At 43.1% G+C, this 18,840-nt stretch overlaps 1 protein-coding gene across 30 annotated transcripts in view; it reads right to left on the reverse strand.

The window, feature by feature from the left end:
* The window catches only part of FOXP1 (forkhead box P1), a 395,027-nt gene that overhangs the window by 19,552 nt on the left and 356,635 nt on the right, over positions 1–18,840 (reverse strand). For 27 of the 30 annotated variants that reach the window (XM_054215936.1, XM_054215932.1, XM_054215937.1 and 24 more), the window contains 5 exons: positions 18,232–18,319; positions 12,147–12,230; positions 3,302–3,503; positions 3,114–3,193; positions 2,357–2,458 (listed from right to left, as the gene is read on the reverse strand). In XM_054215936.1, the coding sequence (XP_054071911.1) occupies positions 2,357–2,458; positions 3,114–3,193; positions 3,302–3,503; positions 12,147–12,230; positions 18,232–18,319 (556 nt within the window). The remainder of the gene's footprint in view (positions 1–2,356; positions 2,459–3,113; positions 3,194–3,301; positions 3,504–12,146; positions 12,231–18,231; positions 18,320–18,840) is intronic. The other 3 variants (XM_054215961.1, XM_054215960.1, XM_054215949.1) reach the window with 1 other exon arrangement.

The raw sequence follows: 18,840 nt of genomic DNA on the forward strand, positions 1-18,840 counted from the left end.
TGTGATCACTTATTTAAGGAATTCACGGCAGAAAAAAAATTGTTTTGTTTCCCCTGCCTCTGGATACTTGCTATCTAACAGTTTTATTTGAACAATACCCCAACGTTTTGGAGCCACACCTGCAGCCTGTGCCTCATGGCTGCGACTCAGTGCCAGCAAATTACTCCAAAAAAATAAAAGCAAACAGACATTGCCTCTGACCTGTCAGAACCAGTTCACAGTGCTCCCCCAGCAATCAGCTTAACAGAAAAATTAGGAGCTATTATTGTAAGATTATATATTTACCTTGTTAAAAATATTTGTATGCAAGCCACTTTTGCAGAAAAATTACCCTGAACATGCTTGAATGTAGTAAATGAAAGGGTTTGTTATTTTAATAACTGCTCAGGCTCTGCTGTACTGCATTTTGGGAAAGAGGTTCGTTTTTTAAAGGTCTTTATTCCTGCACTCTTCTGTGTTTTTGAAAGAGGGCTCAGGGAAGCTTGCCCACACCAAACCCTGACCCTAAACTTGAGGAACACTGACCCAAATGCCCCCTAAGCATTAGCTGAAGGTGAGAGCAAATCAGCACGTATATATTCAAATTATTCTGATTCTGCAATTAGCCCCTTGTGCTTGTTCTGCGCCCCGTGGGCTTCCCATCATGCCAATCCAGAGCTGCATTTTCATCCCTGCTGTTCCTGAAGGCTGGCATAAATCTGAGCAGCCTTCAGCACGAAAACCTGCATTACTTCAAGCGGTTGCCAATTTTGCTAGTGCCGGTGGAACCTGGGGTGAAGCTTCTCTTCCTGGGCAGGGGAAGCAGGACCTGGACACCTGCACAAGGTCAAGGTGTCCACGAGGGGTCTCCAAATGGTATCTGCCTCCCTGGGAAACATCTTGCCCTTCTGCGAGCCCGAGGGTCTGCAGCTCAGCCTCTCTCCTCCTCCTCCGCAGAAGCACACTGTAAGTGCACGTGGCTTCTGGGGCTGGATTTTACGTGATGCACAAAGCTAATTCCTAAAACTCGCCTCGCAGGAGATACGGCCAGGGCTGCCTGCTGCCTTCTTCCGCTCCCTCCTCCACCTCCCTCCCCTTTTGCTGCTGGAATTAAATAGGATTTTTACTTCAGCACCCACACCTGCAGCTGCTGAAAAGTCCTACTGGAACCACTCCAGCAGCAAAAGACAGGCAGGTCTAAAAGGATCTTAAATCAGGGAAAGTTAATTTCCTTTCTGGATAGTAAGGAAGCTGCAAAGTGAAACACTGCTCATGTTTTCCAACTGCAGTGAAGAATCAAAGCAGCAATCCCAGAGACTTTTCCTGAACCTAAGAGCTTCTAGACCAAGGTTGAAAATGTACAAAATTGCACTGGGATCTGAATTAAAAGCAAAACGTGTTACTAAATCCCACACTAACTTCCAAGGAGCGTTTTTAGCTTCATCCTCTGAAGGATTTAATCCTAAATGCAGGCTGAGACAGGAAAAACAGAAAGAGCTGATGAAACAGCATGTACGGGACATATTCATCCTACCTGGTCATTTGAAGTTGTTTGAGAGCAACAGAGTTGTCTAGATTAAGAGAGGCTCAAAGTACCATGGGTGCAATTTTTACAGCGATACAAGATCCTATGATTCGATTCATTCATCTGTAATTGCACTAGCTTCAGAAGCCAGTGTAGCTCTTATAATGCTATATATAAGGGAAGGAGTGGCCCCCCAAAATAGAAAATAAAATTAACTCCCCAGACCTCTTATCTAACAATATGTGAGATGGTTATGGTAGGAAATCTAAGTGACAAATACCAAGTTAAACACACTTCTTATTGTGAGGCCTGCTTCTTGCATATTATGTTCAATAAGCTACAGCTGTGTGATTAAAAAAAAAGAGGAAGTTCATAACAGATCTGTATATGTAGTTAAGAATTAAATGACTGAGGAAAGAAATCCACTGATCTATACATCCTAGGGAAAAAAAAAATAGGGAGGTTGTGATTACAGCCTGCGTAAGTAAAAAGACAAACAGTGTATCTTCCACTGACACAATAACTTTACCTCCTTCTTTTTTTTTTTTTTCTAATACGTTCCAGCTGAAGGGCTGAGTTTCACTGCTAGCAGCAACCACACAGAGGAACTCGTGGCATAATCACAGAACATAAAAGCCAATAATGGGGATTCAATTAGTGGTTTTCAAAGGCAGAAGAATTTTTCTGCCAAATATCAAATTGTTCCTGCAGATAAGGCATCCAGTGCGTGTCAAAACTGCCGATCTAAATTTTCATGTCCACATGTCGTTACAATTTGTTATGTCATCAGCAATGCCTATTCTGTACATGTCAGACACCGAAGGCAGGAGGCACAGGCGGGCGAAGGCTTACCTTCCACGTCGCCGCGTTGCGTCGGAAGTAAGCAAACATTCGCGTGAACCAGTTGTAGATTTCGTTTAGTGTTAGCTGTTTTTCTGGAGATTCGAGGATGGCCTTGTGAAGCAAAGTGATCGCGAGATCAGTTACAAGCGCCCCAGTACAAAACAGACTCACAGTTTTATTTTACCAAATACAAAAAGGAAAGAAAGGAAGAGAGGAAGAAAGGAAGAAAGAAGAGATTTGGAGCAAAAAATCCAAAGGAGGGTTTTCACAATATGAACTAAGATTAATGGCTGTATTTAACAGTTCAATGGCAAAATTCAAAATGGAATTATCTAATTGTTTTGAGTTTTTATTTCTGTTTCCTTACAGAAATATTAATTTATTAGTCATTCATAAAGCAGAATCAAAGAGAAATGCAAAACATTTCACTAGCTGATTAAAGCTCAGTAATTATTTAGAGCTCAGATTAATTCTAGGGATCAGAGATTACTGTAGCTTGTGATAATTGACTTGCCATCTTTAAACAGGCTCATTTTCACTGTTGTGTGAAATGAATTTCCTAATAATCACATCGTATTGTAATACTTAATCAAAAGCAATTATGTTATATATTGCAGTTCTAAAAACCCTTATAGTAAAGGTTTGAGCATTTGAGCATGCTTACATACCAAAGGTTTGAAAATCTATTTAATCCAGAGAGTGCACATATAGGGAGATATATTATTTTTTTTTCCTAATCCAAGTGTGTGGTTTTGGCTCAGCTTACCTGTCTAATTAAAGATGCATACGTGAATGGTGGTCTAACTTCTGCGTTCTTATAAAATTCTTGGTTCTGGGCAATATCTGCTAAATAAGAGCAATTGTTCTGTTATCACCACAGCCCGACGCCGCCAGGCTGCGAGCCAACAGCCAGCCGCCCGACCCAAAGGGGCTGCGCCACCAGAACCCCTTTACCTGAAGAAATGGGGACGTTGTATTTATCCGAGTACCGCCTCCGGATGGGTCCGACGTTGTGCATGCTCGTGGTAGTGATGACCGACGGTCCCTGTGTGACGGGAGTGATGGGCGCAGTCGGGGTGGTGGGAGTATGAGGTAAGCTCTGCGGAGACGCCTCGGACGCTGTCTTGGAAAGCGTGACGCTCGATACCAGATTCAGCTGCGGAGGGAAGGACGAGGATTTGGTTACAAATGGCATTTCTGGCTAATTAAGGTCTGGAGAGAAAATACTCAGTAATGGGGTCTTCCTCGGTTTGAAGTAGACAACACAGCCCGAGCGCTTGCTTCGGCAAAAAGTGCTGTTGTAACATCTCCGTTTGGAGCCAGTAAAGGGAAATAAATATATACATTTCTGAATAGATTTTTTTAAAAAAAGAATAGCCTGCTGCCAGAACTACAATAATGGATTTTTATCTAAATCTTAAAACAAGATCTCACACAGTACATAATCATTTTAATATTTTATTTTAGTTCCATTGTTTCACAATCTAACCCCCGCACGTCTCTTATTTCCATGCTATCATTATGCATGGCTTCTAATCAATCTTCTTGGATATTTCATTGAAGGCATCAGGCTTAAAATAAAAGGCAAGACTTTCCTAGGGACGTACTAGGGAGAAATGCAATCTCTCTCTTCAGCATTTGGGCTTTTTTTTATTCCTTCCCTCTGTTCATCCATTTTAAAAGCGAAGCCCAGAGTAGGTTAACACTGGAATAATTTAATTAATCACACTGCATGAAATACTGCAAGCATTCAGCCCAGCAGAAGTGGCACCATTATTTTTTTTTTTTTTTTTCCTCCTAGGAGGGAAGGCATCGGCGTTACCTGCCCGAAGCCCAGCCCCGGACAAATGGCATCGTGCCACAGCAGGCTGCAAACCACAACTGCCTCTGGGATTGCGTATCAAACCCAGCTCCAACTCAAGTGTTTTCGATACACAACCCTATTTATATAACCAGCATCCACATTCCTCCCCGACCCTTTCTTTTTTGCCCTACAACACCCCTTGAAAGACGATGCTCCGTCTCAATAGGTCACTCCTGCTGCAGTATTTTAAACAAACAATCCGATCTCTTAACTACAACATCAGAAAAGACGACTGAGAAAAGGGCTCTTTGACTACTTCCACGTTTCCTTCCCTTAGGCGGTTTCGCCAATAATATTGGTGAAATCCTGACCCCATTGAAGTCAGTAGCAAAATTCCTACTGAATTTAACAGGGCCAGAATTTTACAACTTTTGTTCGTGATTAAAATTCCTTTTTTGCCGGACATTAAACCTTTTCAGATGAAGGCAAGGCGCACTACTTGGCTATGCCCCCAAACATCTCATGTTTATCCATAAGGCACTCTATTAATTTTCCTCGTATGAAAGCAACTAGATAAGAAAACTCCTGTTACCATGCCTCATATGAGTTAATAGCCACAAATAATGCTGCTTTATAAAAATAATGGGATTTATCCAAAACAAAGGTAGTGGAAAAGGAAGGAATCTAGTATTACAGAAAGGATACCAACACAAAAAGCCCAACAAGAAAGGGCGCCGTGAGCGACAGATAAACTGTGATTGCTTTGCCCTCCCCATGGCGAGACAGAGCGAGCCCAGGGAAGCCCCACCACAAATGCCATGCTGGTACACTGGTGTCACTCCAAGGGAAGGAGGTGAGAGACCTGCAAACACCCATCCTTCTGTGCCAGGTGCTCACAAAGGATGCTTCACCTTCCAGCAGGAAATATTTAACGCCTCGTGGCCAGGCTGGAGAGCGCGAACCCGGCGAGGGATGGCGAAAGGCGATATATGAAATGTGGGTATTGATTTCCCCGAGCCTCCCACACAGGCACGAAGCGCTGAATGCAGCCCGGAGGTGAGGACGCTGGTTCACAGCCCCGCGGTGTTGGGCACGGCCACCACGTGCCACCGAGAGCCCTGGCCGCTTGTTGACTGGCGTGATTTAAGGACACTGATTAGAGACATGTATATAGTAATGTCTCCCTGTTATCCATCTATTACATATGATAAAAGGACCAGTGACAATAATAACAGTACAACTGACAGGTCTCCCTGTGAAATTAAATCTACTGTATTTTATCTCAGTTTCTAAATGGACATTTTAACAGTCCAATAACTGCGAGCAAATCTGCATCAATTCTAAGTGCCCGTCTCCAGCACGGGCTCGGCAGCCGGGCCCTCCTGTTGGAAAGATCACCGCTTCTGCTTCATCATTACGGCTCCAACTACTCCATTTCACAAGAGCCCCCTTCCTTTTTCAGCGTGTAAAAACTTAACATTTAATCTGTTTCTACCAGAGAACTGCGAGAAAGGATCCACAAAGGTCAGCGTTCCGTGCTTCAAGAATTTGAATCGAGTTAAATTTCTTTAGGCTTTTCGGCGTAGGTAGCAACTAGGAATAAACACAGAAGAGGACGAGCAAAGGGGGGGGGCCTTTAACAGGCTTGACAAATGACACTGTGATTCACACCCACTGCTGGGCTGCCACTAATAAGCTACAGAGGAAGCAGCCAATCTCAGCTAATTACCAGATAAAATTGTATTGTAAGGACTCTAATTAGGAGATGCTTATGGAGGTGATCTAATGATTAAACGCTGCATCCGAGTGACCCCACCATCAATGTGCGGTGGTGCAAGATGTCACCGGAATATTTTGTAGAAACAGTAATTTTATTTCAAGGAGGGGAGGCAGTAATATTTGTAATAATGGCTATGAGGTAAACTAATTAAAAGACAGTTCCTAAAGGAAGACTGTGGCTTTGAGCAGCTGTGGCCGTTCCAAAACAAAGTGCCAAATCTCAACAGAGGAGCTGCAGTCAAGTGGAAAATTTCTGCCTGACCTCTGCTCTCGCTATTAATTTGCAGGAAAACTAATGACACATATACATATTCCCACAAAATTGTTCTAATTGCTAATTTGCCAAAGGAGCCCAGTTTCCAAATTAAACATGACTGCAGTCTGTGAGGAAAGAGAGAACAAAAAGCTGGAACGCAGCGAGTGTGCTGCGTTTCACCTCCGACGACCATTTGCGAGCCTGAACCAACAAGTTAATGAAACACGACCTTGTCGATCGCTAGCGAAGTTTTTTCCTTTTTCCGTGTTTTATTTGATGACACTCTCCTCTTCCAGCCAGAGTCCGATCCCTGCCGCTGCCGTTCCCAAAACACGAGCTGGGGAAAGGGAGGAGAGAGCTGCGCTCCCTCCGCAGACCCTCGCTGCCGCTTTCTTTGTTGCATCTATAGCACGAAGGCTGAAAAATCGGTTGTGAATTAGAGCAGAATAACAAATTATGAATGGTGTTGGTTTTGTTGCCATCTTGAATTATTAATCCGAACGGTAAACTATTAAATCTTAATATTGGCATCAATTAGAAACTTGAAAGCGGCCGTGGCTGATTGTGCAGGGCAAAGATCAGGGAGGGACCGGGCTGGGAGGGTTTCTTTTCCTGATGGAAACTCGACACGGTTTCTCCCTGTTTGCATTTTCTATTTAAAAACAAGTTACTATGATTAGAAAAGTTGTTCGCGTTGGTATTTTGCAAACAGCCTGTTTCCCACATACCGTAATTTTTGGATGAGGCATGGTTGCTGTCAGAGGGCAGGGAGCCTGAGGCACGGAGTTAGCACTTTAATGAGAAGAACTCTTGCACTGCGCTGAGGCACAACGTGGGGCACCCTCCAAGTACGCCGGAGAGCACAGCCCTTGCATTAAAGAGTTAAATGTTTTTGCCATGTTTGTACTGGGGATGGGGGGAGGGAGGATTTCCTCCAGCCTTAGAAAACAGAAAAACGAAACAAAAAAGCCCCAACCCCCCAAAAACAAGAAGAGGGGAAAAAAACCTAACAGAAAAACCACCAAACCCCGCAAGTTTGAGGTCCTAAAACTCTGCAAATTCAATCCCTGAACCTTGTTGGGTGCTTTCTTCAGTTTTGTTTTTTGAGGACGTTTCCTCATACTGTTTTAACTTAATCATAAATGCCATAATTGTTTCAGCGTTCAATATCCTGCTTAGGATTTTATTATTAACCTTCCCCTTCAAGAAATAGCCATGTCTTCCTACTAAAGGTGAAGACTGAGTCATTTTCTCTTTTTTCTTTAGATATAAACAAGGCAGAGAGGTAACCCTCTCCTTCACCCGGTAAAACAGATTTCCAGTAAGTGGTTCTCCCATTAGGGCTCAGTCTGATTTCTTTTTGTGTAAACATTTCACGTGACAATAGCGGCCGCACATAAAAAAGCCTCCGAAACTCTTTTAAAAGAAACAAATAAAAAAATATATATGTATTTCTAAGCGTCACGGTGGGGCCATACCCACTGCTGCAGGGCAGCGACTCCTCGGCGATGGATGCTGCCGCTCCGGTCCCAGCTGGGGCAGAGGATTTATCTGCACAGAGTTCCTGGGACTGAAACACTCCGGAACAGAGAACTCCTTTTCTCAACGCCGAGGGTGGGAGAGAAAGCTGGGCCTAAAACTTCGTTAAATGCTGTGTCTTCCTCTCCCGTTTCAGCCTGGACACATGAGTGCATGAGATGCAGAGCCTGGCAGGCAGCAATCACTTAGCAGGTGTTGTTATTGGCAGGAACACTAAGGAAACCGAAGCTGAGGAGTGAGACTTAATGAAAACCAGTATATAAAAACAGCTTTTGTTGTGCTTGAGAATCTCTCTTTATTGCTGCGTATCGTTATTTTTTCAAACTATAAAGTACGGCTACAGCAGCTAAAATGCTCAGTCATTACCTCAACAGTTAAAAGACTATTTTTTTTTAATGCTTTGTTATTACAGTTGCTAAAAACAGTATTTCAAAACAATCGTAACTGCTATGGTTAGGGTAAAAAAATACATTAAAGAAGGGCTATCTAACAGTGCGTTTTATTTAAAGTGCCAAAAGTTTCTTTAAAAGTTTTCTGTCTATTTTTAAAAGACAGTTATAGCGCCTAGTATGCAGGATTACTTGTTGGTTGATGCTTTTTCCTTTTCCTTCCCTTCCTATGAACTCCGACATAAGTTAATCCCCAAAAGAAAGCACATTTTCATTTCAACCTATTACGCTGATCACTAACACCAATGAAAATAGCGTGCAGGGGAAGGTATCTTAATAGCAAATCCAGAAAGAAAATTCTTGAGAAATCGTTGTTCTGGCTTTGGTGGTGTGTTTTGTTGTGTTTTATTTTAACTTTGAAAAAAATTCACCTTATAAAAATATGCCAGAGCGTATTCCTTCACAGACAGCTTTGTTCTTACTTTATTCAGGTCCTTCAGTCTCACCAAAACAACACATGGAGCAGCAACAGGAACTACTTTGCCTGCTCTGAGTGTTAAGTTGTGAGATATGTCCATTTTCTTTTAAAGTGCTACACCGTTGGGAATTTTAAGGATGAAGTTGGACGTTTTTGAAGGTGGCACTGAGCACCCCCCTGGCTCCTGACGTGCTCTCCTTCCCCACTGCCCTCCCGTCTGCCCAGCAGCTCCCCAGGAGCAGGCAAAGAGCTGCCCTTTGAGTACACCAGGCATCAACAGCGCCCTCCCTGCCTACGCACCTATCTGGCAATGATTTGGGCCATCCACCACTACGCTACATAAGTACGTGCTTAAATCTCATCGGCTTTAATAGGACTAAAGAGCTTTACTGAACAGATGTCTTGGCGGACCAGTGGAGTGAAATGTACTCCACCACCCTACCTAAGGTCAAAACTACTGCAAGGAGCCAAAGCCACCCGAAGGTGGGGATGTGATGGATGGACACAGCAACACTGGACAAGCAACCCTTCCCTGAAGCTGGGCGAGTTTTGAGTTGATGCACAACCACCAAGAACCTGGCCGTGGTCCAACTAGTCCAAACTGTCCAAAACCACCCGCTCGGCTACTGCCTGAAGCCCAAAAGGCAAAGACGGCACCAATGGTCAGTGTGGATTACAAATGGCACATGGTAAACACAGACCCTCAGTCACCAATTTTACCTGCCAGTACCAAAATAGTTTAAAAACAAGCATTAAGATCCTTTAAGCAGAATAAAAACATTTCCTCAGTCACGAAAAGGCTGTAATTTTAAATCCCAATTCACTGCTCTGTTTGGATTCGCAGACGCTCTTTCCTTTAGAATCACCGATGTACCGTAATATATTAATTCTAACATACACCTTGCATTAGTTATGTTGGCAAAAAAAAAAATTAATTACTGGATGTAAAGAATACTTTGTATTGCAATAATGGTCATCAGATCTTTTTACCAAAGTCCTATCCCACTGAGTTAAAAGGACTGGGGTCTAGCACAGTCTATGCAACGCCTGTGTATTTTTTTCACTAGGAAAGCACGATTTATGCAAAACACTATACTTCTACATTTTATAATTAATTTTCAAATGCTTCACCTATACATATTTTAATAATTTCTGATTTATCAGATGGTATCTATAATAAATTTTTCTATATTTCAATAAATGAAAAGAAGGCAGTTTCAATCCAACAACAGAGTGCCACACAATATAGGCCTGTCAGGCACCAATTTTTACTTCTAACATGTAAGTTAAAGGATAAGGAATTTATAATGCTGCCTGTGAACGAAACCACTTTTCATACACAAATGTGATCTTTTTTTTTCCAAAGGGTAATACAACAGTACATTTACATAAACTAATCCAAACAATCTATGTATTTGACAATGGCAAACCTCACACAGACTGCCTATTGTTGGTTTACATCTTGGAGTTCTTTATGTTGGCTTGTAACACTGCTCTAGCTGTCAAAGGTTTGACTTGGACTCTAAATAAATGGTTATAGAAGTGCTGTGCAGCGATATTGGACTTCTTTGCAAAAGAAAACCTGCTGTGTATGAATTCAAAAGCTATTAATTTTTCAGTCAAAAATATTCATGCCTATTTCTTTTAATAAAGAAACACTGTGCTGAGCAACTGAGAGATAATGTTGACTAGTGGTACAGAATTTTCAATAGAGCAGTTAAAAATAAATTTAGTAGGAGGTCCCCAACAAAGCTATAATTTTCCAGAATGTAAAACATTTTTAATACTAATCAAGACAGCCCTTTTCCCCCTGCGTACACTTTTTTTTTTTAATTTTTTTTTTTCCCTGCCGCTTTTCCCTGTTTATTAGCTGTTAACACTAATCTTCATGGCGACACCGCCTGGTATCTCCTTAGCCTACAACACCCGCGAAAGCTTCCTGCCCTCCGCGGCTGAGCATCGATCACGAGCTGCCTTGCCAAACGCTGCTCGCCTTCTCATGATTTCCTCCCTTTAGTTTTTAATCCTTCCTCCTGAGGGGCACCGCTGTTATGAAAGGCCTCAAGGCAGAGTGCTTTGAGACTCCTAGATTATTCCGCTGTTTTAATTTTTAATCCAGTAAGAGCTATAGAAACCAAACCTCCTCCCCATTCTGTTGGGTCTACATACTTTGCCAACAATGCGCTGAAGCATTTGCATTCAGGCTGAGATGGATGCGAGGAACTAGAAGAACGCTATTTTTATAGACACTGTAAGTAGTTTCTACTCTAGAGGGCTGGCATCCACCGGATCAAGCAATTTGCAGCATCTCAACAGCTTAAATGGAAGGGTTTATACCTACCACTCAACTCTCTCCAAGAAGGCACCGAAATTTCCCGTTGACTTCAACATCTGCTCCAGTGTTGCTGAATAGCCTGCAATTTTATGTCTAGTAGCCTCCCTATGCACTTCTGCAGCCATTTATTTCCAACTACATGGAAACTGAGAAATCCTTTTCTAGTAAAAATGGGTGCGCGAAGTGTTTAATGATTTTATGTTCTCTATCTCTGTAATGTGTTCTGTTTCAGACATTAATTTTGTCTACCAACTGCATCTTGGCAGGCTACCATATTTGCTGGGTTAATAGTCTGACTCCTTTTTATTTCTATCACCATAAATCACACATATATGGGCGTGTGTTTGCTTTATTTATAGAAAAAAAATCAGTCAAAACAGATAAACCAATACTTTGTCATTATGCTGCATCATTGCATATTGATTAAAATTGCTAGTACTAACTATAGATTGTCAACGCTCAATTAATTTTCACACAATGACTCAAAGCAAAATCAAATAAAGCCAGTGTACCTTTAAATCTTACAAATCTTAAAATCAAGAAGCAAAGCACTCTCTCCATTTTGAATAATCATTGGAAGCTCTGAGGAACATTTTCAGCGTTAAGAGGTTGGGAGAAACCAAGGGCTGAAGACGAATCATTTTGGTCAGGGAACAAGACGGTGGCTTTGCCTGGGTTTGGGGGTACCCAGGAGTTGCCTCAGACTCCAAAGTTTCCCCCACACCCCCTTTTTTAAAGGGCAATCTGGGCTGGAGAAGGTTTCCCTTCTCAGTTTCAACAGTGTAAAACTTGATACTGGGTAACCGCGATTATCATCAAAACGTGCAGCTAGAGTCTCTTCTACCATAAGTGTCTGTCACACAGGGAGAAAGAAAAATAAATATACTAAACGTAATTTAATTACATCTCCTTCCTAACACTTCCTAAGATTTCATGCAAGTTGGACTGATGCAAAGCGACGTACAGGCTAGTATGCGAGGCCAGAAAAAGGCCCAACGCCTCAGCTTTAGGGCAAAACTTCTTTCAAACTCCCTGAAGAGAGGGGGACAATGAAACCCGGGTGCCCATGGTGGTGCCTCCTGCAAAGCGGCACTTTGCATCTCCTCCCCGCGACCGGCTCCAAAGCGGGCCACGCTTCGCATCACGCGCTCTGGTGGGGAACAGGAAAGGGAGGTTTGCTGTGAGGTTTTGTTTGCTTTCGGCACAGTTGGGTACTTACGGGCTGAGGGGTGGCTTTTGGTTCAGTTGACTTCACATGCAGGTGTGTCATCATGGCTTGCAGGCGCTCTTTATCTTTTGCAAGCTGAAAGGGGGGAAAAAAATATCCTCTGTTACTCGTACGAATATAACCCGGCCTCTGCTTATTTCTAATTAAACAGCTGGCACCGAGGCATGAGACAGAAGAGTTTTATTGCTGAGCAGTTTGGAAATTGTATATGGTCTATTCGTGAGGTAAAGCTAACGCGTGGTGCTGGGTGTCACTATTTCCCAAAGCAAAATGCATTAGCCCTCGAGTGAGAAGAGCTAGACCTGCCGGCACCAACAGCTTCACTCCAGCCCTGACAGCTAAAAGACAACAGTGAATCATGTTTATTAACCAGCCCCACTCCAGCTCGGGAGGCGCAGCAGAAGGCAAGGCAGAGGCTCTGAGCTGTGTTTGCCTCCTTTCAGACCAGAAAACAAGCAGCACAGATGGACCGTGGCTTTTACGTCACGTACAGGCTTTGTGGCATGAGCAGCAAGTGCAGAGACAGCGCTGGTTAAACCACACGAGGCACCTCTGCAGGGCATGGTGGGCGGCCTCGGCTCTAGAAAACGCCTTGCCTTTACTTAAGAAGGTGGCACAGCTCCTCGGCCAGCCACCCTGGGCTGGAAACCCAAGCGTGGGGCAGGAGCAGCAGTGCCAGTTGCCAGCATCTCTTTGGCATACGCCTGAGGGCAGCAGGCTGGGAAAGGCTAACAGCATCAGGAACCGCCCCACAGCACTCATCTCGGGGCTCCCAACGCTGCAGGACCAATGCTTTCACCCTTTCTCATCGGTCACATCATGCCCAAGAGTTGGGGCAAAGCTCTTGATGTCTCTTGCATTTTTTGGTTGAGGTCTGCACCAAGCTGATGTCTCGGGATCACACCATATGCATCCTTGGCCAGGACGGCTTCCCAACACATTTAGAAGGCACTGGCCAGACACTAAATCTCATTATTTTTGGAAACAAGAAATTTTTTGTATGTGCCAATAGGACTTTTTCCAGCTGCTCTTCAAAAAAAAAATACAGTGGAAAGATATTAAGAAACAATGCGAATGAAAAAAGGGGTGTAACCTACATGCCCAACATAAAGGCTTCTGCTTCCAGCAGGACTCAGACCAGGTTCTTACAAATGACAATTTTTGCAGAGCTGAGTTTTTGTTTTAGACAAGCCAGATTTCTGGTGCCAAGAGGAGAACTGTGCTCACATTCCAGCAAAACTTTAAACAACCTGATCACCTTATCACTGTCATCTGTTTGTAGCAGTAAAGTTGGGCTAAGTATATATAAATGGAGACTTGGTCATAAATCCCCATTCATAACCTTAGAGTCAAGGTTGTCTTGCTCTCCGCAAGGCGAGGGGTTTCTGCCTGTGCCAGAAAGGCGTCATGATGGGACAAAAATTGGCACACGGGTTTCCAAGACAGGAATTAAATAAAGGAAAAAATGGTGTCACCACTGTGCGCTCTGGAAGTGCAAAAGCAAAATCACAGGGCTTTTCAAGCGGCTGCTCCTTTCTTGGTCAAAAACCTCAACGGCAAGAGAGAAAACCCGACACCTCCAGCAGCTCTCCTGCAATCTCTTCACCAGATCTGCGCTGGACTTCACAGAAGAGCCGAAGGGCAGCAACGGGCTCTTATCGTACCACTGCAGCAGAAACTTCTCCCTCTGAGAGTCCTCCGAGGACCTCTTCAGAGAAAGGAGAGGTCTCCCGCCGCAGCCGCCGTGCTTCACACAAACCAAATTAAAATCAAGCAAGAGTTGGACTCTCAGCGCAGGTCTGTTGTGCAATCTCTCACTCGGAGCAGCAGCTGGGCACACGGGCTGCTTGGCAGGGTCACCTGCGCATTAAATTTGGGTCTGCAGGCTACTGCAGAAGAACAACATCTTCTAGCCAAAATAAATAAGAGGCCGGCACCTGAAAGCTTCCTGCCCGCACCGGCGCGGCGGCAGGAGGGAGGGGTAGCCGGGCAGCACGGGGCTCACCCTGCGGCGCTTCCCCCCCGGCCCCCGGGGCGAGACGGAGCCGTGCACCTCCCTCCGAACCGCCGGGGGCCTTGTTTGTAGTGTTTTCACTCGTCAGCTTCGCAATGCTTTTAACGCCGTTTCTGGTGGATGGAGGTTATTAAAGATCCTCTCGACATTTCAGGCAGACACACGCTAGCATTTTGTCATAGTCTAGGAATTCAAACACTCACCCAGTTAGGCAGGAGTTTAAATTATGAAAAATAGAGGTCTCTCAGTTTCAAAGCACTGAAGAGAAGTAAAAAAATCTGAAGAATTTCTTTAAACTGTTTTTCCCTTAGGTCAGGAAGCAGTAGTGATAGAAAACTAGAATGTCACTAGCAGCCCTCTGCTCAGTGGGGTCACACAAAAGAAGCCACGAGGGCTTGCTTGGCCACTGATGGGAGCAAATTCTCACTGGTGGCACTCACTGGAGTGCAGATGGTCCAGAAATGGGGATCATACGTCAATTTGCTGGAAAATGCTATTGATCTACTGATAGTGTTCTTGGGCAAGGACTGTTCTGCCATGTATGGAAGGATCTGCTCTGTACAGGGGTCCTGAGGACTATAATACAGTCCCATTTGGAGCCTCATCCTTTTTTCCTATATCCATTTGGAAAGCTCTGCATGGTGGGAGATTTCAGATGGCCACAGAGTTCTTCATGCTAAGCTGATTTTGTGAGGTCTCCCTCACCTCTGTGTGGTACGAGCCAGGCATCTAAGTGTGGTTCACCAAAAACACATCCAGAGCAAGCTTCACAAACTTGGACACCAAGACACATGCCTTGCCCTGGAAAAGTTAAATCCTGAAACTACCCAGGTAGGAAAGGCAGGAGAGGGAAGGCACACAAAGCACGGGCCAGAAGGGGCTCAAGGTGAGGGGGCAGCATGGGGGTCTGGTGACCAGGGAGCAAGAGAGAAGACGTTAGGCACAGATGATGGAAAAAAACGCACAGGAGGAAAAACACACAGAAAACAATGGCAAGGAGCAGCAACGTGAAAATGGAAACCCAGCGAGGGCACTGAACAGGGGCAACATGGCCACATCTATGGGAAGGGGAGATCACTTCAGCAGCAGGATTTTGGACAGACCAAGGACAAAGGCAATATGCAAGAGACAACCAAGATGTAGCCTCTTCCCTCCTGTTACGTGCCCAGTCAGGCTGTGCAGCAGGAAGGTTTAGGACCCACTGATCAAGAGTGTCAATGGATGCTTTAGGAAAAGGCCCAAGCAGTGTTTTCACCATGCTGAAAATGGCCAGTTCTCTTCACGTTCTCCCATTAGGAGATACTTTTTTAAACTTATCATAGCCTTGCGGCTGTCCTGAAATGTTTTTCCACGCACAGGTGATGCTGCAAAATGGATGTCCTATTCCAGCTAAGAACTAGCTAAGGACAGGGATATGTTCCTGTGTCTGTGTTTTACCCAGCAGCCCAATTCTCACTATTTAAAATAGCAACAAATGATCATGTCATGATGGTTTAAACAAAGCAAAGTATGAGAAGATCTCTACCTTGTCTGTGATATTTTAAGTATGTTTGTGATGGAAATGCTCAGACCAAAGCTTCGAGATACTTCTGCAACGGGGCATTTGCCATCAAACACAAAACAGGTATGACCTGTTTTTTTCAAAAAGCTCATTCAGAAATTACTTTCTTTAGAAGACGTTACGTTATCTCTGTCTATGAGACTGATAAAACTATTGTGCGTGAAATAAATAAGCATAAAGGAAACATGAGAGGCTTGCATTTGGGTCCATCACACTCAAAACCTAAAGTGCGTCCCTCAGGTGGAACCAATTTCTTAAATTCTAGCCTTGTCTTGATGGGGCTGTACATGGATGAGTCGGTGCCATGGTGCTGGACCCTGAACAGCATGTGATACTTCACAGCTCCGCTACAAGGCAAAGTTTCTCGTCAGTGCTGAGCACTATGGGTCAAGTGGGAAAGGCTGTGGGTCCCTCTGCTATCTACAGAGCTCAAGCAGTCGCCCACAGGGCTTGCTGTTGCCACTCTGTTGGTGAAGGCTCCTCTGCGGGAGTATCAAGTCAATGGTCTTAGTCCACCTGCTCCTGCTACAACCCGTTGGGCGCTGCAGACCACTTCATTGAAAACCCTGCTCTTGGGCCAGACTTTGTTTTAATATGGTTCTGTGCAAAAACAGGTCACAGCCAGACACACTGGGTGCTGGAGGACAAATCCTCGTACATATTTAGGGAAATTATTTTTTTTAAAGTATCCGAGGACTGATCCATAGGACGAATGGAGAGGATAAAGAGGGGAGTTAACCAGTACATTTCAGACACAGGACCAACCTCCTCCTCCCCCTATCCTTGCTGGCCAACGCATAGATGGTCTCACTCTGATTATCAACATCCCTGTCTAAATTAAGCCTCCAGTTCATCCTATCTACTGGGCTAGTACTGTTGAAAACTATAGTTTTCATATAGTTATGATTGTTAAAAACAAATCCAGAACTTTTTGGCCCTCACACCACTTTGAAATTATGTCCTTGTCTTGGGGACCTCATGCTGCCTTCCCGTGCAATGACTCTAAGCTAAGAGGTGTTCCCTAGCGCTTCACTGGTGTGAAGCTGGAATGATTAGTCACTTATAACAATTAGCAGAATGCACCGCTGATAAAATCTTTCAAAAATACTGTCAAGGGCTTACGGAGAGGCGATAACCAAGTATCATCTCTGTCCTGTCCAAGTGTTAACACAGGGCATCCTCCTGTAGTTTCTGGCACAGCCGTTCCCAGCGACTGCAGGATTAATGCTCTTCAAGCTGACTCTAACCGAAGAATCTCCATTTACCTTCAGCCTGAATATTACTGCATCTTGGTAAAAGATTATCTCATATCTCTGTTTACCAGGAAGACTGCAGGTTTTTATTTTTTTTTCTAATTCACGAGAAACTTGTTAAAATAACAGACCATTTCTCATAACATTTTCTGCAAGACTCTGATATTTTATGACTGGTAGTTTGATTTTTATAAAACTGGTATTAAAATAGTTTATATTGCTTCAGCTAATAGTGAAAGAGTGTCACGACCAGCGTGTTCCTGAAAGTAAAATTTAGGAAATATCTACGAAAGAAAAAGGGTAATTTGTAAGATAAGAAGATAAAAGACATTTTTTTAAATGCTTATCTTGAAAAGTAACAACAAGAAGTTTAAGTGTGTTTTTGCTGATTTTTCTCTCCAACTATTTGAAGCTATAAATGACTTAACTCAGTAAAATTCCAAATGTAATTATCTTCTGTACTTAGCCCAAGGCTTTCCATATATCTCTACACTGCTGTCTTGCATACAAAATAGGTTTTTCAATAGCTGGTAACTATATAATGTACAACATTGTTTTAATTTCCCCTTCTTTGCTAACCTCTTGCCTACACACAGACACACTGTCAAAGCCGCCCGGCCGGAGCGCGAGGAGCAGGGAGACAGACAGGACTCAAAAGCATTTGGAAAGGCAGTTACACAAACAGGTCACACCTTTGCATCGCATTCAATATATTCCAATTTACCCCCTTTTGTGACTTTAAAAAAAAAACCACTAATTTACTACAAATGGCAAAAAATAATAACAGCAGTAGTAGTAATAATAATAATAATAATGATAATAATAATAGTAATAATAATACATGGAGAGTGTTAGTATATGAGAGACCATCAAACAAGCCAGGTCATGCAGCGTTTTGAAATAAACATCAACCATTTCCCCCGTGTACCAACAACTCTAAAAGAAGGGGACCATATTTCGCTCGCCCCCCTCCGCCCCCCCTCCCCGGGTGAGTAGAAAAAGCATTAGATACATACTGATGGATTTCCAATCAGTCAGCCTGTTTAAGTTTCCTATTTCTTTTCAAGTTACGGTTTAGAAAAGAGGAAATGAAGCTGCAGTTTCTTTTGACGGTTTTTAAAACTACTACAAGAAGGTTTTGAAAGCTGGTTTTCAATCACAGGGGGAAAAGCAGAACTCATTTTTTATTGCTGTCAAGAATTGGATTTGATTAATACTGAGGTAATATTAAAATAAATTTTATTTTACCTGTAGCTCTAACTGCTGTACAACCTGCATTTGTACTCTACATTGGGCTGTACTTCTATCATCCAGCGCATGCTCACTGTTGAGATGTCTGTAACAATACACAGAAAATCATTAAGTGAAATGGATAAACAAAAAGGAAAAAGTAGTTACCAGGATGAATAAGCAATCTGAATGTTATCCAGCAGGTCTTCATCAATATCTGAGATTTTTAGGATAATTTTTAATTATTTTTTTTCCTCTGTCCTGCACTTTGGCTTGTCTATCTTCCCATCACTCATTACATCTTAAGCACATTTTTTCAGAAGCAGGCTCATTTGTATCTAAGAGAAATTTTGCAGAACAGTTGTTTTTCCTCCATTAGGTAAATGAAAGTGCAATCAAGAAACTATAGTAAAATAATTTCATATATAATTTTGTATTACTTGACTGTAAGATGCTGGATATATCTAAATGGACACATGCAATACATGAATAATTAAATCCCACAGAACCCTCATGTTTACGTGATTAAAACCAAAATAAAATACATGATTGTGTAAAGAACAAAAAAAACCACATAAAATTTGGTGTATAAGTATGTGCAAAATATGTACCAATAAAAGAGAGAAA

This window comes from Rissa tridactyla, chromosome 10 (assembly GCF_028500815.1).
Source record: "Rissa tridactyla isolate bRisTri1 chromosome 10, bRisTri1.patW.cur.20221130, whole genome shotgun sequence".
Taxonomy (NCBI): Eukaryota; Metazoa; Chordata; class Aves; order Charadriiformes; family Laridae; genus Rissa; species Rissa tridactyla.